The sequence below is a fragment of the Lissotriton vulgaris genome, chromosome 6, assembly GCF_964263255.1.
Source record: "Lissotriton vulgaris chromosome 6, aLisVul1.2, whole genome shotgun sequence".
NCBI classification, from domain to species: domain Eukaryota; kingdom Metazoa; phylum Chordata; class Amphibia; order Caudata; family Salamandridae; genus Lissotriton; species Lissotriton vulgaris.
This window is the reverse complement of record NC_141694.1, coordinates 1,714,731,972-1,714,754,762: the sequence shown is the minus strand read 5'-3', so window position 1 is coordinate 1,714,754,762 and position 22,791 is coordinate 1,714,731,972. Positions and strand designations below refer to the sequence as shown.

The window sequence follows — 22,791 nt, the reverse complement described above, 5'->3', positions numbered from 1 at the left end:
AATCGGATATACACCAATGTCATCATGTTTAGGGGAGAAGCACACACACTTTAGCACTGGTTAGCAGTGGTAAAGTGTTCAGAGTCCTAAGGCCAACAAAAACATTCAGCAAAAACAGGTGGTAAAAGGAAAAAAAGTCTTAGGGAAGGCCACCCGAAAGAGGCCAGGTCTAACAGTTACCAACACTGTACATATCTATACTAGCTTGTTACTCTTACAGCAATTCCCAATCAGACTTGTTTCCTAAGCATTGTCACTATGTTCTACTAGTTGTATATATACTCTTGCACTTGATGTCACTGATTCCCTATCTGTCTCTATTTAAAGAGCTTTGCTCTAGTTTGTGAGATGTAAAATAGCCAATAAATAAATTGAAATAGAAAGCTGCAGTTCATGTCCCCCATTTATTACATTATAATGTAATTGTAAATAAAATATATATCTAACTAATAGTATTAGGTGAATACAGGAGGAGTAAAAACAATAGTTACAATGGAAAGCGGAAAAATGCAAGAGAAAGTGAGAGATAGTCAGTGCAAGTATGGTGTTACATGAAGAACACAACTCTCACGCGTATGCCATGTGACATTATAAGGCAGAAGTGATGAGGATGTCAAAGAACAGCCTGGGAATGCCTTCAGTTGGTATTGTGATTCCCTGCAGCCAGATGACAGCTGTGAGGTTGGGGTGTAGAGACACTGACTGCAAGGTGGTGCAGCAGTGCCTCCATGTAGGAAGATGGGTGGGGTATCCAGTCACAGGGACATGCCACTGCACTACCCCTGTTTTGGACGTCTGTGCCAACAGTACAGCTGATTCCCATGACCGGCCATGCACTATATCACTGTACCAATTGTTCACATCCAAGCAGAAGCACAGCAAAGGATCTCAAGGAACAAAGAAAACCGGGCATTTATATATTGAAGTCAGTTGCCCACAGGGTTTACAAGGCAGGGCTGGTGAACAATTTCCTGTAAAAGGAAGAAACAGTAAAAAGCAGAAAGTACCACATGCAATGAGGCATGGGTGATGACTCATGGTCAAATCAGTATACCAATGATGAGATTGAAACACCTTTAGTCACATCTTGTCATAACAAGAGACAACTGAATGAATTTCGCAACCGCCCAACGACAACTCTACAAACCTCTCCTTGCCCTATTTTGCTTACCCCAAGACAGCAAAATGCAAACACATAATTAGTGAGTCATGGAAGGTATGAATAAAAAATATATATGTATACATACATAGAGGGTGTTTGTGTCAGCTCCCTTCTTTTATTTTTCTGTTCAACTGTCCTTCACATTTTGTTGCGACCGACCACAGTATTCAGCATGGGCGAATGGAACAGCCTACTGCAGCCATTGGCTCTCTTGCACTGTAAGTAATGCCATTTTTCCTGACTTCATGTGCAAAGATGCCTACAAATCAGCACACTTAAGTTCCTGGGCAGATGAATCAACACTCTACCTTGGCAGTGCTTTTTTCTTTTAATTCTCTATCCATTTTATTTAAATTTTTTTAAAACCTTGTCTTCGGCTTAGAGCAATTTAAAGCCATTAATACCTTTTGTTTGAACCAATAAGAACCATATCTTCCTGAGATACACACTAAAATTCCTGTTGTTGGCAGCACGCCATCTTTTTTTCGTCTTTTTCACTTTTTTTGGCATATGCTTGCAATGAAAATGTTATTAAATGTAACAATCCCATCAGCTTGCCAAGGCCAGACTTTGGTACTCCATAAGTCCAAGTCAAGACCACAGATGGTGGATAACAAATGAAGTACATGGAAAATATTACGTTAATGAAGTGTCATTGTAAATAAATGGGACCCCAAAGGTCTGCTGCCATACATGAAAGATGCTAGTTCCAGCCCAGACAACAGTTGTGATTGGAATCTTGAGCACGACAGCAGAGATCCGCAAAGCAAAACAGAAAGCTCTTGGGCCATAATATATGATCTAACAAGCAAAAAATAAAAACAGCAAGAAACACAATAATGTGAAGATTAGAACATAGATCCACAGACTTTGATAATAAATTGGTGCCAACAGGGCTCCATCCCAAGAGTTTGGTTGGAGCATGTCATTCAGCCTGTCCTGTGAGAGAAACAGAACCTATGTGATATGAAATTAAATGAAAAGAAATATCCTTTCCTGCAGTTGGGCCCAATGATGCTGAATGTTTCATTTTTTTAATAGTATCATATAGGTTATCAAAGAGAAAAATATGTTGTTTTTTTTTAAACAGGACTTTAAGTCCTATAATGTAAAGCAACATCCTGATAAAAACAGAGTTGAGGTCTAAGAAATGACTTAGTCTCAGATTTGGTTTAGGTTCTCTGTAACACAAAATAACTCGCTCAAGTTTTCAAACCAAAATGGACTTTTCAATTTATACATCCACTACAGTAATGGAACATGCCAACATGTGTTTCACAATGTATTCAATTATGCATTGGTATTTTACAAGTTGTAACGTCCATTTTGGTTTGAAAACCGTCCTTGAACTTATTTAGTCTTCAAGTAACTAACTATGGAGAATGTAAACTAAATCTGAAACGGAGTCCATTTTTAGATCTAAAATCTTTCCTAATAAAGTTTAAATTATGCATTGCTGGGAGAAGAGCAAGCACTTAATTTGTACAAGAATATGTTTTGCTCAGAAGCCCGTAATCTGCACTATCAAAAATTGGAGTACTGAATACCAAGGCTAAGTAGTCTTGATACCACCTCATGCATCTTTAATCCACACTTCCTTTCTATTTATCTCGCTATTGCAGGTTTCAACCCTACATTCTCTCTTTGTCATTGTTTTTCGGTCTATCCCTTACTCCTGCTTTCCGTGTTTTTCTCTCTATTGTTTTTATCAATGTCTTTTGAGGAAAATGAGTGCCAATCCCCCAAAATGTGTGCCTACAACCACCGATTCAAATTAAGCATTTGAAGAGGACTGAAACAATTTGAGGACTATCTGCTGCCGGTCCACTTGCAGCCATTCTTCCCAGTCACCGAACAAAGCAAAAACCTGGATTAAATGAGCTATTCGCGCACTGCACTTTATCTCTATAATCACGCCTACCTACAAACTAGCCTTTTGATGCTACTTTCCAAGGACACTTGAAACATTACCCTTTCTCAACATCTGTTATACTTGCATTTTTCTAAAGTCCAGTTTTTGCGATACTCTACAAAAATATTTAGAGACTTTTCCATTTTTGTATACGTGTTTAAATTGTTAACGGGTTGGTTGTGAATTATAGAATTAGCACCAGTACTGGTTGTGCTCAATTGCATTTCTTTACAAAGGTTATTTAGGCAACTCGCAAGTGACCCTTGTTTAGATGCGCTGGTCTTTTTCAATAATCTAAAACTACAATATTTTTACTGGAACCCATAAATAAATAGCAAAACACGTGAACCGTAGTATGGCAGTATGGTAAATGTCAGAGATTATGGAATGGTGATGATGTATTCACATGGGGTTAGCAACTGGTCAAGCACTAGTGTTGCATCATGCAGCCGGGAAGCAGTCGTGATTTTATATGTGGAATAAAGATCCTGTTTCAACCAGCTTGGATTGTAGTCGTGTTTCTGCGAGGAGCCCTTAGTACATTGACACTCACCAATATGGGAACAGCAATTATTTGCCTCAATCGATCTCCATAAGATTTTAACCTCATAAAATAAATGAATCCCCTACAATAACGGTTTAAATAATTACCAAGTTTGGCAAGTCGTTAGTTGACCCTCCCATTTAAACACGATGTTTTGTTCGCGTGGCTGTCAACATCCACACGGGAAAGCGACATATTACGATTGGCACGAAGGAAGCGCGCGATCGAGACACGGAACCTCGGTGACGCAGCCGACCAGGTCTGAAAGATGACGCGGCTGCTCGGCCGCGCGCGCCGCAGTCAGAGCAGCTGATGCTGGGGGATGTGACAGCTTCCGGTTTCGTTTTGCTGGAACCAAGGCAGCGGCAGGCTACCAGGGAGGCAGCAACCCATGATACACCGGGACCTCGGTGGGGACAAGCTGCAGGGAGTCCAGGGCTGCGCTGCCTTGGCTTGGTGAGACGGCGCCATGTCCTGCTCCCTGTTGGAGTTTTGCCACTTTCAGGACATTCGCCTGGTGCGGGATTTCTTATGTCCCCATCTACGAGAGCCGGAGAGCGGCCAGCGAGATAGCGGTGAGTGGAGGACTTGAGGGGTAGTACGAGAGCAGGGACCCGGGCAGCAACATAACATATTGGGTGTATCAACGTTGACCTTGCACCAAACACCTGGCATGGGCAGCAACAGTGGTGGGCGATGACTGACCCCAGCCATGACCCTTAGTGCTGCACAGTGTATTTGAACAGTGCTGACAGGGTAGATGGACATCTGTCTGTGCAATGACCAATGAAGACTTGCAAACATCGTGCATGGAAAGTAGTAAGGCAAATTAACTAGGAGAAATATTAAGCCGTGTTCCACGTCATAATGATCATAGTAAGGCAGAGTGTTGAGTATGGGAAGGATCAGGAAATAAACACAATGCAAAATAAACAGAAAGGAAGGCACAGACTTACAAGTGGTTGCCAGAAATCGTAGGCAGAAAGTCCTTGCAGGTGCGAATAAAGTGGGTAATGTGGGAGGTAAATAATTTGGTGGCTGCTCATGATTTCATCATCGAAAAACCTTGCAAAAACTTTCAGTTGCTCAGGTAGACTTTTGTGAATGACTATGTCGCTGGCCTTAAGTATATTAAAAAGGAGCAGTGTTGTCACTTGTCCACCTTTGATTTTCATTGGATGGTAATAATTGTTTCGGATGATACCAGTCTCGGGGTTCATCAATGCTGCATTAATTCTGGAATGTTGAGTGATATTTTTATGACCCTACAGTTAACATAATACTGATTTTTCCAATCTCTGGGAGATTCATGACTTGCTAGTCGTTAGAAGGAACTTTTGGTTCATAGCTTGATAGTCTTAGAAGCAACTTTAGAATTGGTAGTAGCAGAGATGGTGCACAGTGTTGCCACTGAATAATTTAGGGAAGTGTTTATTGGGAATAGGAAAATAATCAGCAGAACTCTTTGGGTGACAAATCAGGATTTCTGGCATTTCATCCATTGTGGGGTTTAAATAATGCAGGAGTTTAACAGTACTCTCCACAACTCTGAAAATGTTAAGCTGAATAGAGAGATTCTGACACATTGATTAGCGTGGAAATGTATAAATGTTCTTTAATTTGTTTCTTCTTTTGCTATTAAAATATTAATCGTTGCAGTGTCTACAGTAAGACAAATATGCAGATTATTTCATGGGTGGATGAATGTGGGATAAAATGTCATACTTGGGGAAAGTAGCGAGGTGGCAAAACAGCAGGCCTTTGTGGCAGTCAGTATTTTGCCAAGACCGCTTCTGCTGATGTCGACATGCACAACCAGATTTGGCTTCATCCGTTTTCCTTTCAAGTGGCGATATCAAGGACGTTATATGCCCTTATATTTGATGAAATACTTTTCTCTCCTTTGAATGACAAGGCCTTGCAAAAAACTGTGCTAGAAAAATCTTCAGATTCCATCTCTGTATTCCCACCAGAACCCAAATTTAATATTTTCATTCTGCCCTACAGATCTTTTCAGGGCAAACGCTCATTTTGACACTGTATCTTCTTGGAACCCTTCCCCAGAAAATAAGTAGTTCTGTTGCAAATCACCACTGGCTCCAGCCTTCTCTTTCGAAACCAAAATAATGTGCTTGACTGATGCAAGGGGAATGTGCTTAACACTGTTATGGGGTCAAGAACACACTTCTGATGTTGGAGGAATCTTACATTCATGTGTGTTGCCCGTCACCTTTGAGGAATGCATCCTTATTGAACGCAAATTTCCCTCAGTACCAGAATAAGTGACAGCAGCTGTAGAACCTCTGAAGAGGCAGACACTTCTACAATAGGCAGGGCATCAATAAAAGCTGCTCAAGAGGTTTATTGCAGAACAAGTTTCCTCTCTTATATATAAATATTTTTTTAAAATTTAATTTCTTTATTTGAGTTTCAAGTTTACACCCCGCCCCCCCACCCCCGGAGAACAGGAACCCAGCATTCTTTAATTTTATTACAGCAAAAACAGTAATAAACATAAACCATTTATACAGAAGAAAAAGAACACATCGCAAGAATACCATGATAATAGGTTTGCGGCAGGTGTCCCCAATATATTACTTCCAAAATCATATATCCTGAATCCATAGTAGTAATGGCGCCCAAATCTGCAAACCCCTATTCCGCTTAACCCTCTCTTTGTTTCTATAGATTGCGACCTCCAAGCTACAGGTCGCAAGCAACCGAGTTCTCCATTCAAAAAATGAGGGAGGTAGCGGATCTATCCAGGCTGATGCGACACACAGCCTAAATACAGCCATCGCTACAAAGATCAGTCCTTGTATTTCGGGTGGTCGGGTGGAACTGGTTAAACCCAACAACACCTCTTCCTTAGTAATATCAACCCTATATTGGGCAATGTGAGACAGAAAATCAGAGACTTCCGCTAGTACTTTAACCAGAACAGGGCACGAGGTGAACATATGAGTTATATCCGCTGCGGGTGATGCACATCGTGGACAGGTTGTCCCTTTCCCGGCCCCCCATTTAACTATTTTTCCAGGTGTGTAGTAAAGTGAAAAGAATGTTTTAAAAAATTGTGCCTGGAGTTTCATAGACATTAAACAAGTCAGTGACATATCATAAGCTCTTATATTTTCATTGAAAGAGGAAACAATGCTCACTTCTCATCCTCAGCCAGAATGATACTGTTATATGCTACCTTTTTTAAAGTGCTTGACATACAACGTTTTTATGGGGTAGGGTCAAAGCCTGTTGAACCTATGGAGAAGTGTGGCTCACTGGTTAGAGCAGGCAGACCCTGAAGCAGAGGTCAGACACGGGACCAGGGTTCAATTCCCGACGCGGCAGGGTCTTGAGCTCAAATGCCCATGGACTCGATAATTCTCGCTTCGGTGCCTGACCTAATCATGGGTTCACACTCTGCAACTCTGGGCATTAAGCTTGCTTAATCTCCACAACGGACCCCCCGCGGCGGGATGCCTGGCTTTCACCTTGGGGATGCCCTGTAGGGGCTATTTCACAGGGAAAAGCCAGGACGGGTTCCCAAGGCAAGCGCGGAGATACCCCTTCGGGGGTCGATTCTGGCATATAAGAAACATAATAATAATAATAATAATAACTATCAGGTCTCCATATCAACAACCTTTACAGTGTCATATAATTACAGCAGCATATAGTAACTGTATCTGTGATAATGACCTTGACTTAATTTTCTTGTCCGATCAGTAGGCGACATGCTACATCTAATTATCTTGTATATCATACCACTAGCCCCATTTGTGTCATGTAGTAGGCAACATATTTTGAAAATGCTCCAATTATATCAGAGCTCTGATTAACCATGCTGTGATTATGCGAGATATCATATTATGACAGAGACTAAATTGTAGAGAGCCCAGTCATGTCTTCTTTCCAATTATATCAGACTCAGAACATAAAAGGGTTCTGTTTGTGCCAGGTCTCTTTTAGGGCAGTAGTGTGATCATGGCAAGGCTCTGAATATGCGGCAGTATCAATGTACAGGAAATCTGAATAAGGCAGAGTCCTGGATATGCCAGAATAATGTAAATTGCTTTCAGTCAAGGAAACTGGGCACAGTCTGACCCTTTCCACTGGATTATGATGTCTAATCTTTGACAAGGTCCTTCACCTTACTGTGCCCAAGTTTCCTTGCAGTGCTGTTTTAAGTGTTAGCGCTATCTGATGTCCCTTTCTAGATCTTAAAGGGTATGTGGGTGGGTTAGGTAGGCCTAGTATTGTGTATGTCAGAACACAGGGTAGTTGTTTGCCCATGTGCGTACCTGTGCCAGCTAAAATGTCCTCCCAATATCTGGTCAGTTTGGGACAGGACCACAGGAGATGCAGTAGTGTGCCCGTTGCTCCTCAGCCCTGCCAACAGGTCTCACTATGTGTAGAGTTAATTTTGTGTAGCCGAGTGTAAGTGAAATACCAGTATGTGGTAACTTTAGTGGCCCCTTAGGTGCTTGCAGCGTTACGTGCTGTGTGTTGCACGTGGTAGTATATCCCCCCCCCCATTCTTTGTGTGTTAGGAAACCTACATTTATGCTTTCCCAGCGCAGCTGAGCTAAGGTTTTCTCATACATGGGAGCTCGTGAAAGGAGGGTGTAGATGTCTATTCATAGGCATTTATTGTCCCTTTTTTAGTATGAGCCATTTCTCAAACGGGGTATGCGTTCTCTGCGCAACAGTCCTCACGGAGACAATGGTGGTGTTCAGCCTCCGGGAGACAGTAATCTGTACTTAGGCAGTCAAACAGGATTTTCCCCCTTTCATCAAAGAGATGTCCTACCCATTTGAACCCGGATTGCAGCCAGGCCTCAAAAAGAAGCTTTGTGGTGTAGGCCTGGAGTGAAGTCTGGGTTGCCCAGAATGGGGGTTATTGGGGACATGGATGTAGTCAGTCCACCCCACTTTGCAGTGGAGTTCCATGTTTTGAATATGCGACTAAAATCTACAGAAAAACACTAAATGTAGCAAACTATTTGGGGAGCTTTCATTACAAGAGGGAAGAGGTGTGGCGCCGCAACCAGGGCGACTGACACCGGACGCTGGGGCTCACGGTTCGATCCCCGGCTCCGGCGGCAGGGGTCTGCCCAGCACCATGTGACTCTGAGCAATAGCTTGCTTAATCTTCCCAACGGCCTCCAGCGCCGGAATGCCTCCGGGTAGCTGTGCGCTTTACAAATACTGGATTCAATTTTTATTTACATTGTATTGTATTGTATTGTATTGTATGTGGCATTTATAAAGCGCAACAAACACCCTACTGGTACCCTGGCGCTAATGGGCAAACAAGGATGGAGGCTGATTGGAAATGCCCCAGGGGGAAATCTAGCTGCCATCTAATATGCCGTAGCCTAAATCTGGTTAAGAGGACGCTTTCCCAAGTGGCAGTCACAAATTACAAATATGGTTCTAGCCCTATAGTGGTTTGGATTGAAGTGTAATCCTTATTCTGGGTCTTTATTAGATCTCTTTCTTCCCTTTCTCGCTGGCTCATTTCAAGAAACAAATGCTCCAACTAAGATCTGTCAGTCTTATGCAGCCATTCTGGCTTGTGGAAGTAATTCTGCCTAGCCAGTAAGTGGGTGGCACATCCGTTTGACATAGGCCAGCCACGGTATTTGGAGACTGATGCTGCACGATAAACAGTCCTCAATTATATCTGTAAAGAAGGACATGAGGATTGCTTCACATAGAGCATCACAGTAGCAGTTGGGGCCAATTGATGTAGTCCTCAACATACTCCAAGCCAAGGTCCTCGTGCAATATAAAATCCGCACTACATTGCAAGAGTCCAAAAGGCTTTTTCTACTCACCATAATTTTCTCCGTTTTGAGGCTAGAAACCTTTTTGTAGCGCCCACATGCTCGAGCCGTATCTTAAAACCATAAAACATTTCCTCCTATAAATATCTAAAAAGGGGGCAATAGGTTTTATGCCAATAAAAGAAGCCAGGTGGAAAAGGAACCCATCACAATTGCGAAATCATATTCTAGCTCTGGATATATATGCCAGTCGGGGACCCTGCGAATCAAAAGTGACCCCAAGATAAGTGAGTTTGTTAACTCTTGTAATTGGTTTGCTATCTATCGTCAGAGTCCGCATTTAAACATTCTTTAGTCCGCAGGTCATAACAAAGGTCTTGGTGAGATTTATGCCAGGTTCAAGAAGGCCATAAAGTCGATGTAGCCCAGCATTGAGCAAAACGCCTTCAACGAGATATGTAACATTTTGCTGAGGTGAACATTGAGACTTGCTGTTCTAATTAATTTTTATGTGACCGAAGAATACAACAAAGGGTTCTGTTACCCATGTACAGTATTTTTTTTAAGAACAACATTTCTTAAAAAATAAATTTTACTCTAAATTCATTTGAGATGATGCAGGAAAATCCCATCACGGAAGAGAACGATCCAACCCTAGCGTCCTCCATTTACCTGAGGAATCTAAACATGGCCTGTGATAAGCTAGCCCCTATCAAAACCTCCAATCATAATAGGAAAACACCATCAGCACCATGGTTTACGGAATCCCTGAGGATGCAGAAGCAACACTGCAGAAACCTCGAAAGGCGCTGGAGACGCAAATATACTCTGGCAGACAAAATGACCTACAAAAATGCTTTGGCCACCTATAAAGGTCTTATAGTTGCTGAAAAAAGCCGATATTATACCTCTCAAATCGAGCAAGCAAATAACTCAGCAGGCGAACTATACAGAGTGGTCAATACTTTGTCTAATCCTCCGGCACCCCAGCTAGAAGGATCTCAGCCATTAGTAGATGCTCTAGCAAACTACTTCGAGGAAAAAGTCAGATCCATCTTCAACACTTTTACGAATTCCGCTCCTTCTCCCGTCCTCGATTCACCTCCTGATAATACCAGACCTTCCCTATTATCCTTTGACACTGTCGGACAGGAGCATATTCGTCGCTTGGTATCGAGTATCAAATCTGGCTCCCCCCTTGACCCCTGCCCCCCAGCTATTTTAAACCGCATCCCTGATGCAATCTCCCCTGCCCTCACCACCATCTGTAACGCCATGTTTGCAACCGGCATATATCCTTCAGTATGGAAGGAAGCCATCATCAAGCCCCTTCTAAAGAAGCCCACCCTAGACCCCCAGCTCCCAGCTAGTTACAGACCCATCGCCTGTCTCCCCTTCCCAGCAAAAATTTTTGAAAAGTCTATTAACATCCAGCTTTCCAAATTCATCAATGATAATAATCTTCTTGATGAGACCCAGTTTGGTTTCAGACAGGGTCATGGGACAGAGACGGCACTACTAAAGGCTGCAGATGAAATCAGAGCAACCATGGACATGGGAGGAGCAGCGGTCCTGATACTTCTGGACCTCTCGGCCGCTTTCGACACGGTCGATCATATCACTCTGATCGACCGTGTCTCAGCATTAGGAATAAGAGGCAAAGCTAAAGATCTGATTGCCTCATTCCTAGCCAACCGTCCCCAGACCATCAAGATGGGCAATTTCACCTCCCACACCTTCTCCCTCCCTTGTGGTGTACCCCAGGGCTCCTCGCTAAGCCCGACGCTGTTTAATATCTATGCGTCGGACCTGGCGAGGGTGATCAAATCCTACGGAATTGCCCTTACTACTTACGCCGATGATACACAACTTGTACTATCGGTGCATAACAATGGAACACTCATCGCAGCCAACTTCCAGGAGGGAATGAAGGCGATAGGCTCCTGGATGTCATCAAATTGCCTCAAACTCAACTCCGACAAAACGGAGGTGATGACATTCGGGAGCTTGCGCCCAGCATGGTCCCCTCAATGGTGGCCACCTCACATGGGGCCTCCACCTCAGCCGGTGGCAAAGGTTCGCAACTTGGGAGTCATTTTTGACGACAAGCTGACGTTCCACCACCATGCCAACGCCATTGTTTCTTCTGCTTTCTACACTCTCAAAAAAATTATTGCAATTCACTGCTTCTGAATGCGCAAGAAGGAGTTCTCAATAAATTACAAGCAGTACAAAATGCTGCTGCCAGAACGCTACTGTCTATTCCCAAATTCTCATCTGTGTCCCTGCACATCAGGAAATTACATTGGCTCCCTATCAGGAGCCGAATCAAATTTAAAGCTTTGTGTATAGCTTATAAGACCTTGAATAACACAGGACCACAGTTTTTAAAAGAAGCTCTCCGTCCAGCTGAACAACAGAGGGTTTTACGTTCCTCTGCAGCCTTTCTGCTGAAAGTCCATCGTACAAAGAGGGTAAACTGGGGAGATAGACGCTTCACCATTGCCACGGCCAAACTGTGGAACACCTTACCGCTCTACATCAAAGCTGCTCCCACGCTTCTAAAATTCCGTAAAAGCCTTAAAACATGGCTATTCTCCTCCTCCTAACTCCCTGTTCAGACATGACTACCTCACGCCAATTCCCCTGACATCTCCTAGTGAGTTCTATGAATTTAGCGCCGAGACACCCTCACGGGTATTTGTTTGCGCTTTAAAAATTGCTAAAATAAATAAATAAATAAATAAATTTGTAATGTAGTCCCTTTTCGATGTCTTTGAAGCAGTATTTTCAGATATGCATTTACAGTATTTGGATGGGTATAACACATATTTCTCTGAAGCTGTAAATTATACATAAGGACAATATTTCATATTATATGCAACCAGTAGGGTAGTGTGGAGTTAGTGGTGGATGGAATTTTATATGCCTTTCACTTGATGATGCAGTGTTGAAAGTTCCTATGTTCTTAGCTTTTTTCTGAGCCATTCTTCTTTAACGTCGGCATTGGTACGATGCAAACGGTATATGCACCTTCAATTTGTAGATGTCATAGCTCTTGCTCAGTACAGGTATCTCCTGGAAATACCCAAAGTTCCAGTTTCCAGGAGTTGCTTTCTGTATCTTCTACACAACTCACCTATTTAGACTCCTATTTGTTGCAGGCATGGCAATGCAATCACTTCTCAAAAGAAGTGAAACAAGACGAACACTAGGAGAAGCTTTGAAAATGTTATTGTCTAATTACGGAGCAGTTATTCGTTTTGCTGTTTGTAATATGTCACAATTCATCTTTATTGAGAATACAACTGGCAGCTGTGGTGGAAAATGGTCACTGTTTTGATGTGAGCTACCACGCTGTTTAACCGGAAATATCCTGAGTAGTAAATTAATTTCACCGAAACATGTCATTAGCTCTTCTTTCATGACTTGGCTTGATGATGAAAGCAGATCTTCAGAAAAATGTGGTAGTGAATTGTGATGTACCAACACTGCAAGCTGAATGACAAAAAAAGAACATCAGAGAACTTAAAAGACCAATGTAAGTCACATTAAAAGACAGAACATGTCCTAAGTAAAAAGACAACTCGTCCTTGGAGGGAAACAACTATTTCAGTTAGAGTTCAAGTGGCTGCGGCCTGGTTAGCATACCTCGATTTACAAAAGGGGGTGGTGATGAACAGAGTGTCTGAATTGAGCAGACCACTCTTACCCAGTCCAAAGATCAGGGCTTGATCCATCACCGTTATTTATCTCACTGCCCCATCCCAGCTCAGAACCTGGCTATATGCAAATCAGTCTGTCCCTGGCCCAGTGCATCATGGGAACAGGGCAGACTAAACTACCAAGCCAATTCTTTACCAGAAAGGAGACAAGCTACCGGGGACCGGTTTCTGGCATTTCAGCCTCTTCGGCCCGGCTTGCTTGAATCCTGATGGAGCAGTGAGAAAGGGACTCATGTCTGAGTATACCCTGCCACACCTATAGTGGCCAAAATCGATTTACAAAAGGGGGTGGTGATGAACAGAGTGTCTGAATTGAGCAGACCACTCTTACCCAGTCCAAAGATCAGGGCTTGATCCATCACCGTTATTTATCTCACTGCCCCATCCCAGCTCAGAACCTGGCTATATGCAAATCAGTCTGTCCCTGGCCCAGTGCATCATGGGAACAGGGCAGACTAAACTACCAAGCCAATTCTTTACCAGAAAGGAGACAAGCTACCGGGGACCGGTTTCTGGCATTTCAGCCTCTTCGGCCCGGCTTGCTTGAATCCTGATGGAGCAGTGAGAAAGGGACTCATGTCTGAGTATACCCTGCCACACCTATAGTGGCCAAAATCGATTTACAAAAGGGGGTGGTGATGAACAGAGTGTCTGAATTGAGCAGACCACTCTTACCCAGTCCAAAGATCAGGGCTTGATCCATCACCGTTATTTATCTCACTGCCCCATCCCAGCTCAGAACCTGGCTATATGCAAATCAGTCTGTCCCTGGCCCAGTGCATCATGGGAACAGGGCAGACTAAACTACCAAGCCAATTCTTTACCAGAAAGGAGACAAGCTACCGGGGACCGGTTTCTGGCATTTCAGCCTCTTCGGCCCGGCTTGCTTGAATCCTGATGGAGCAGTGAGAAAGGGACTCATGTCTGAGTATACCCTGCCACACCTATAGTGGCCAAAATCGATTTACAAAAGGGGGTGGTGATGAACAGAGTGTCTGAATTGAGCAGACCACTCTTACCCAGTCCAAAGATCAGGGCTTGATCCATCACCGTTATTTATCTCACTGCCCCATCCCAGCTCAGAACCTGGCTATATGCAAATCAGTCTGTCCCTGGCCCAGTGCATCATGGGAACAGGGCAGACTAAACTACCAAGCCAATTCTTTACCAGAAAGGAGACAAGCTACCGGGGACCGGTTTCTGGCATTTCAGCCTCTTCGGCCCGGCTTGCTTGAATCCTGATGGAGCAGTGAGAAAGGGACTCATGTCTGAGTATACCCTGCCACACCTATAGTGGCCAAAATCGATTTACAAAAGGGGGTGGTGATGAACAGAGTGTCTGAATTGAGCAGACCACTCTTACCCAGTCCAAAGATCAGGGCTTGATCCATCACCGTTATTTATCTCACTGCCCCATCCCAGCTCAGAACCTGGCTATATGCAAATCAGTCTGTCCCTGGCCCAGTGCATCATGGGAACAGGGCAGACTAAACTACCAAGCCAATTCTTTACCAGAAAGGAGACAAGCTACCGGGGACCGGTTTCTGGCATTTCAGCCTCTTCGGCCCGGCTTGCTTGAATCCTGATGGAGCAGTGAGAAAGGGACTCATGTCTGAGTATACCCTGCCACACCTATAGTGGCCAAAATTGATTTACAAAAGGGGGTGGTGATGAACAGAGTGTCTGAATTGAGCAGACCACTCTTACCCAGTCCAAAGATCAGGGCTTGATCCATCACCGTTATTTATCTCACTGCCCCATCCCAGCTCAGAACCTGGCTATATGCAAATCAGTCTGTCCCTGGCCCAGTGCATCATGGGAACAGGGCAGACTAAACTACCAAGCCAATTCTTTACCAGAAAGGAGACAAGCTACCGGGGACCGGTTTCTGGCATTTCAGCCTCTTCGGCCCGGCTTGCTTGAATCCTGATGGAGCAGTGAGAAAGGGACTCATGTCTGAGTATACCCTGCCACACCTATAGTGGCCAAAATCGATTTACAAAAGGGGGTGGTGATGAACAGAGTGTCTGAATTGAGCAGACCACTCTTACCCAGTCCAAAGATCAGGGCTTGATCCATCACCGTTATTTATCTCACTGCCCCATCCCAGCTCAGAACCTGGCTATATGCAAATCAGTCTGTCCCTGGCCCAGTGCATCATGGGAACAGGGCAGACTAAACTACCAAGCCAATTCTTTACCAGAAAGGAGACAAGCTACCGGGGACCGGTTTCTGGCATTTCAGCCTCTTCGGCCCGGCTTGCTTGAATCCTGATGGAGCAGTGAGAAAGGGACTCATGTCTGAGTATACCCTGCCACACCTATAGTGGCCAAAATCGATTTACAAAAGGGGGTGGTGATGAACAGAGTGTCTGAATTGAGCAGACCACTCTTACCCAGTCCAAAGATCAGGGCTTGATCCATCACCGTTATTTATCTCACTGCCCCATCCCAGCTCAGAACCTGGCTATATGCAAATCAGTCTGTCCCTGGCCCAGTGCATCATGGGAACAGGGCAGACTAAACTACCAAGCCAATTCTTTACCAGAAAGGAGACAAGCTACCGGGGACCGGTTTCTGGCATTTCAGCCTCTTCGGCCCGGCTTGCTTGAATCCTGATGGAGCAGTGAGAAAGGGACTCATGTCTGAGTATACCCTGCCACACCTATAGTGGCCAAAATCGATTTACAAAAGGGGGTGGTGATGAACAGAGTGTCTGAATTGAGCAGACCACTCTTACCCAGTCCAAAGATCAGGGCTTGATCCATCACCGTTATTTATCTCACTGCCCCATCCCAGCTCAGAACCTGGCTATATGCAAATCAGTCTGTCCCTGGCCCAGTGCATCATGGGAACAGGGCAGACTAAACTACCAAGCCAATTCTTTACCAGAAAGGAGACAAGCTACCGGGGACCGGTTTCTGGCATTTCAGCCTCTTCGGCCCGGCTTGCTTGAATCCTGATGGAGCAGTGAGAAAGGGACTCATGTCTGAGTATACCCTGCCACACCTATAGTGGCCAAAATCGATTTACAAAAGGGGGTGGTGATGAACAGAGTGTCTGAATTGAGCAGACCACTCTTACCCAGTCCAAAGATCAGGGCTTGATCCATCACCGTTATTTATCTCACTGCCCCATCCCAGCTCAGAACCTGGCTATATGCAAATCAGTCTGTCCCTGGCCCAGTGCATCATGGGAACAGGGCAGACTAAACTACCAAGCCAATTCTTTACCAGAAAGGAGACAAGCTACCGGGGACCGGTTTCTGGCATTTCAGCCTCTTCGGCCCGGCTTGCTTGAATCCTGATGGAGCAGTGAGAAAGGGACTCATGTCTGAGTATACCCTGCCACACCTATAGTGGCCAAAATCGATTTACAAAAGGGGGTGGTGATGAACAGAGTGTCTGAATTGAGCAGACCACTCTTACCCAGTCCAAAGATCAGGGCTTGATCCATCACCGTTATTTATCTCACTGCCCCATCCCAGCTCAGAACCTGGCTATATGCAAATCAGTCTGTCCCTGGCCCAGTGCATCATGGGAACAGGGCAGACTAAACTACCAAGCCAATTCTTTACCAGAAAGGAGACAAGCTACCGGGGACCGGTTTCTGGCATTTCAGCCTCTTCGGCCCGGCTTGCTTGAATCCTGATGGAGCAGTGAGAAAGGGACTCATGTCTGAGTATACCCTGCCACACCTGTTGTAAATATTTTTGTCCACCCTAAGCGTGGAAGGGTATACTCAGATGTGAGTCCCTTGCTCATTGCACCATCAGGATTCAAGCAAGCCGGGCCGAAGAGGCTGAAATGCCAGAAACCGGTCCCCGGTAGCTTGTTTCCTTCCCAGTGTAAGAATTGGCTTTTGTAGTTTGGTTTGCCCTGTTCCCATCATGCACTGGGACAGGAACAGACTAATTTGCATACAGCCAGGTTCTGAAACTGGGATGGTGCAGTGAGCTAAAAAACGGTGTTGGATCTAGCCCTGATCTCTTGACTGGGTGAGAGTATTCTGTTTAATTCAGAGACTCTGTCCCTCACCACCCCTTGTTGTAAATATTTTTGTCCACCCTAAGCGTGGAAGGGTATACTCAGATGTGAGTCCCTTGCTCATTGCACCATCAGGATTCAAGCAAGCCGGGCCGAAGAGGCTGAAATGCCAGAAACCGGTCCCCGGTAGCTTGTTTCCTTCCCAGTGTAAGAATTGGCTTTTGTAGTTTGGTTTGCCCTGTTCCCATCATGCACTGGGACAGGAACAGACTAATTTGCATACAGCCAGGTTCTGAAACTGGGATGGTGCAGTGAGCTAAAAAACGGTGTTGGATCTAGCCCTGATCTCTTGACTGGGTGAGAGTATTCTGTTTAATTCAGAGACTCTGTCCCTCACCACCCCTTGTTGTAAATATTTTTGTCCACCCTAAGCGTGGAAGGGTATACTCAGATGTGAGTCCCTTGCTCATTGCACCATCAGGATTCAAGCAAGCCGGGCCGAAGAGGCTGAAATGCCAGAAACCGGTCCCCGGTAGCTTGTTTCCTTCCCAGTGTAAGAATTGGCTTTTGTAGTTTGGTTTGCCCTGTTCCCATCATGCACTGGGACAGGAACAGACTAATTTGCATACAGCCAGGTTCTGAAACTGGGATGGTGCAGTGAGCTAAAAAACGGTGTTGGATCTAGCCCTGATCTCTTGACTGGGTGAGAGTATTCTGTTTAATTCAGAGACTCTGTCCCTCACCACCCCTTGTTGTAAATATTTTTGTCCACCCTAAGCGTGGAAGGGTATACTCAGATGTGAGTCCCTTGCTCATTGCACCATCAGGATTCAAGCAAGCCGGGCCGAAGAGGCTGAAATGCCAGAAACCGGTCCCCGGTAGCTTGTTTCCTTCCCAGTGTAAGAATTGGCTTTTGTAGTTTGGTTTGCCCTGTTCCCATCATGCACTGGGACAGGAACAGACTAATTTGCATACAGCCAGGTTCTGAAACTGGGATGGTGCAGTGAGCTAAAAAACGGTGTTGGATCTAGCCCTGATCTCTTGACTGGGTGAGAGTATTCTGTTTAATTCAGAGACTCTGTCCCTCACCACCCCTTGTTGTAAATATTTTTGTCCACCCTAAGCGTGGAAGGGTATACTCAGATGTGAGTCCCTTGCTCATTGCACCATCAGGATTCAAGCAAGCCGGGCCGAAGAGGCTGAAATGCCAGAAACCGGTCCCCGGTAGCTTGTTTCCTTCCCAGTGTAAGAATTGGCTTTTGTAGTTTGGTTTGCCCTGTTCCCATCATGCACTGGGACAGGAACAGACTAATTTGCATACAGCCAGGTTCTGAAACTGGGATGGTGCAGTGAGCTAAAAAACGGTGTTGGATCTAGCCCTGATCTCTTGACTGGGTGAGAGTATTCTGTTTAATTCAGAGACTCTGTCCCTCACCACCCCTTGTTGTAAATATTTTTGTCCACCCTAAGCGTGGAAGGGTATACTCAGATGTGAGTCCCTTGCTCATTGCACCATCAGGATTCAAGCAAGCCGGGCCGAAGAGGCTGAAATGCCAGAAACCGGTCCCCGGTAGCTTGTTTCCTTCCCAGTGTAAGAATTGGCTTTTGTAGTTTGGTTTGCCCTGTTCCCATCATGCACTGGGACAGGAACAGACTAATTTGCATACAGCCAGGTTCTGAAACTGGGATGGTGCAGTGAGCTAAAAAACGGTGTTGGATCTAGCCCTGATCTCTTGACTGGGTGAGAGTATTCTGTTTAATTCAGAGACTCTGTCCCTCACCACCCCTTGTTGTAAATATTTTTGTCCACCCTAAGCGTGGAAGGGTATACTCAGATGTGAGTCCCTTGCTCATTGCACCATCAGGATTCAAGCAAGCCGGGCCGAAGAGGCTGAAATGCCAGAAACCGGTCCCCGGTAGCTTGTTTCCTTCCCAGTGTAAGAATTGGCTTTTGTAGTTTGGTTTGCCCTGTTCCCATCATGCACTGGGACAGGAACAGACTAATTTGCATACAGCCAGGTTCTGAAACTGGGATGGTGCAGTGAGCTAAAAAACGGTGTTGGATCTAGCCCTGATCTCTTGACTGGGTGAGAGTATTCTGTTTAATTCAGAGACTCTGTCCCTCACCACCCCTTGTTGTAAATATTTTTGTCCACCCTAAGCGTGGAAGGGTATACTCAGATGTGAGTCCCTTGCTCATTGCACCATCAGGATTCAAGCAAGCCGGGCCGAAGAGGCTGAAATGCCAGAAACCGGTCCCCGGTAGCTTGTTTCCTTCCCAGTGTAAGAATTGGCTTTTGTAGTTTGGTTTGCCCTGTTCCCATCATGCACTGGGACAGGAACAGACTAATTTGCATACAGCCAGGTTCTGAAACTGGGATGGTGCAGTGAGCTAAAAAACGGTGTTGGATCTAGCCCTGATCTCTTGACTGGGTGAGAGTATTCTGTTTAATTCAGAGACTCTGTCCCTCACCACCCCTTGTTGTAAATATTTTTGTCCACCCTAAGCGTGGAAGGGTATACTCAGATGTGAGTCCCTTGCTCATTGCACCATCAGGATTCAAGCAAGCCGGGCCGAAGAGGCTGAAATGCCAGAAACCGGTCCCCGGTAGCTTGTTTCCTTCCCAGTGTAAGAATTGGCTTTTGTAGTTTGGTTTGCCCTGTTCCCATCATGCACTGGGACAGGAACAGACTAATTTGCATACAGCCAGGTTCTGAAACTGGGATGGTGCAGTGAGCTAAAAAACGGTGTTGGATCTAGCCCTGATCTCTTGACTGGGTGAGAGTATTCTGTTTAATTCAGAGACTCTGTCCCTCACCACCCCTTGTTGTAAATATTTTTGTCCACCCTAAGCGTGGAAGGGTATACTCAGATGTGAGTCCCTTGCTCATTGCACCATCAGGATTCAAGCAAGCCGGGCCGAAGAGGCTGAAATGCCAGAAACCGGTCCCCGGTAGCTTGTTTCCTTCCCAGTGTAAGAATTGGCTTTTGTAGTTTGGTTTGCCCTGTTCCCATCATGCACTGGGACAGGAACAGACTAATTTGCATACAGCCAGGTTCTGAAACTGGGATGGTGCAGTGAGCTAAAAAACGGTGTTGGATCTAGCCCTGATCTCTTGACTGGGTGAGAGTATTCTGTTTAATTCAGAGACTCTGTCCCTCACCACCCCTTGTTGTAAATATTTTTGTCCACCCTAAGCGTGGAAGGGTATACTCAGATGTGAGTCCCTTGCTCATTGCACCATCAGGATTCAAGCAAGCCGGGCCGAAGAGGCTGAAATGCCAGAAACCGGTCCCCGGTAGCTTGTTTCCTTCCCAGTGTAAGAATTGGCTTTTGTAGTTTGGTTTGCCCTGTTCCCATCATGCACTGGGACAGGAACAGACTAATTTGCATACAGCCAGGTTCTGAAACTGGGATGGTGCAGTGAGCTAAAAAACGGTGTTGGATCTAGCCCTGATCTCTTGACTGGGTGAGAGTATTCTGTTTAATTCAGAGACTCTGTCCCTCACCACCCCTTGTTGTAAATATTTTTGTCCACCCTAAGCGTGGAAGGGTATACTCAGATGTGAGTCCCTTGCTCATTGCACCATCAGGATTCAAGCAAGCCGGGCCGAAGAGGCTGAAATGCCAGAAACCGGTCCCCGGTAGCTTGTTTCCTTCCCAGTGTAAGAATTGGCTTTTGTAGTTTGGTTTGCCCTGTTCCCATCATGCACTGGGACAGGAACAGACTAATTTGCATACAGCCAGGTTCTGAAACTGGGATGGTGCAGTGAGCTAAAAAACGGTGTTGGATCTAGCCCTGATCTCTTGACTGGGTGAGAGTATTCTGTTTAATTCAGAGACTCTGTCCCTCACCACCCCTTGTTGTAAATATTTTTGTCCACCCTAAGCGTGGAAGGGTATACTCAGATGTGAGTCCCTTGCTCATTGCACCATCAGGATTCAAGCAAGCCGGGCCGAAGAGGCTGAAATGCCAGAAACCGGTCCCCGGTAGCTTGTTTCCTTCCCAGTGTAAGAATTGGCTTTTGTAGTTTGGTTTGCCCTGTTCCCATCATGCACTGGGACAGGAACAGACTAATTTGCATACAGCCAGGTTCTGAAACTGGGATGGTGCAGTGAGCTAAAAAACGGTGTTGGATCTAGCCCTGATCTCTTGACTGGGTGAGAGTATTCTGTTTAATTCAGAGACTCTGTCCCTCACCACCCCTTGTTGTAAATATTTTTGTCCACCCTAAGCGTGGAAGGGTATACTCAGATGTGAGTCCCTTGCTCATTGCACCATCAGGATTCAAGCAAGCCGGGCCGAAGAGGCTGAAATGCCAGAAACCGGTCCCCGGTAGCTTGTTTCCTTCCCAGTGTAAGAATTGGCTTTTGTAGTTTGGTTTGCCCTGTTCCCATCATGCACTGGGACAGGAACAGACTAATTTGCATACAGCCAGGTTCTGAAACTGGGATGGTGCAGTGAGCAAAAAAACGGTGTTGGATCTAGCCCTGATCTCTTGACTGGGTGAGAGTATTCTGTTTAATTCAGAGACTCTGTCCCTCACCACCCCTTGTTGTAAATATTTTTGTCCACCCTAAGCGTGGAAGGGTATACTCAGATGTGAGTCCCTTGCTCATTGCACCATCAGGATTCAAGCAAGCCGGGCCGAAGAGGCTGAAATGCCAGAAACCGGTCCCCGGTAGCTTGTTTCCTTCCCAGTGTAAGAATTGGCTTTTGTAGTTTGGTTTGCCCTGTTCCCATCATGCACTGGGACAGGAACAGACTAATTTGCATACAGCCAGGTTCTGAAACTGGGATGGTGCAGTGAGCTAAAAAACGGTGTTGGATCTAGCCCTGATCTCTTGACTGGGTGAGAGTATTCTGTTTAATTCAGAGACTCTGTCCCTCACCACCCCTTGTTGTAAATATTTTTGTCCACCCTAAGCGTGGAAGGGTATACTCAGATGTGAGTCCCTTGCTCATTGCACCATCAGGATTCAAGCAAGCCGGGCCGAAGAGGCTGAAATGCCAGAAACCGGTCCCCGGTAGCTTGTTTCCTTCCCAGTGTAAGAATTGGCTTTTGTAGTTTGGTTTGCCCTGTTCCCATCATGCACTGGGACAGGAACAGACTAATTTGCATACAGCCAGGTTCTGAAACTGGGATGGTGCAGTGAGCTAAAAAACGGTGTTGGATCTAGCCCTGATCTCTTGACTGGGTGAGAGTATTCTGTTTAATTCAGAGACTCTGTCCCTCACCACCCCTTGTTGTAAATATTTTTGTCCACCCTAAGCGTGGAAGGGTATACTCAGATGTGAGTCCCTTGCTCATTGCACCATCAGGATTCAAGCAAGCCGGGCCGAAGAGGCTGAAATGCCAGAAACCGGTCCCCGGTAGCTTGTTTCCTTCCCAGTGTAAGAATTGGCTTTTGTAGTTTGGTTTGCCCTGTTCCCATCATGCACTGGGACAGGAACAGACTAATTTGCATACAGCCAGGTTCTGAAACTGGGATGGTGCAGTGAGCTAAAAAACGGTGTTGGATCTAGCCCTGATCTCTTGACTGGGTGAGAGTATTCTGTTTAATTCAGAGACTCTGTCCCTCACCACCCCTTGTTGTAAATATTTTTGTCCACCCTAAGCGTGGAAGGGTATACTCAGATGTGAGTCCCTTGCTCATTGCACCATCAGGAT

General features: G+C 45.3%; 1 protein-coding gene across 1 annotated transcript in view; it reads left to right on the top strand.

Annotated features, from left to right (window-relative positions):
- Positions 1-3,944: 3,944 nt before the first annotated feature.
- The window catches only part of RAB3GAP2 (RAB3 GTPase activating non-catalytic protein subunit 2), a 684,945-nt gene continuing 666,098 nt past the window's right edge, over positions 3,945-22,791 (top strand). Inside the window, exon 1 of the mRNA XM_086927924.1 lies at positions 3,945-4,193. Coding sequence (XP_086784050.1) covers positions 4,088-4,193 — 106 coding nt within the window. The 5' untranslated portion in view covers positions 3,945-4,087. The remainder of the gene's footprint in view (positions 4,194-22,791) is intronic.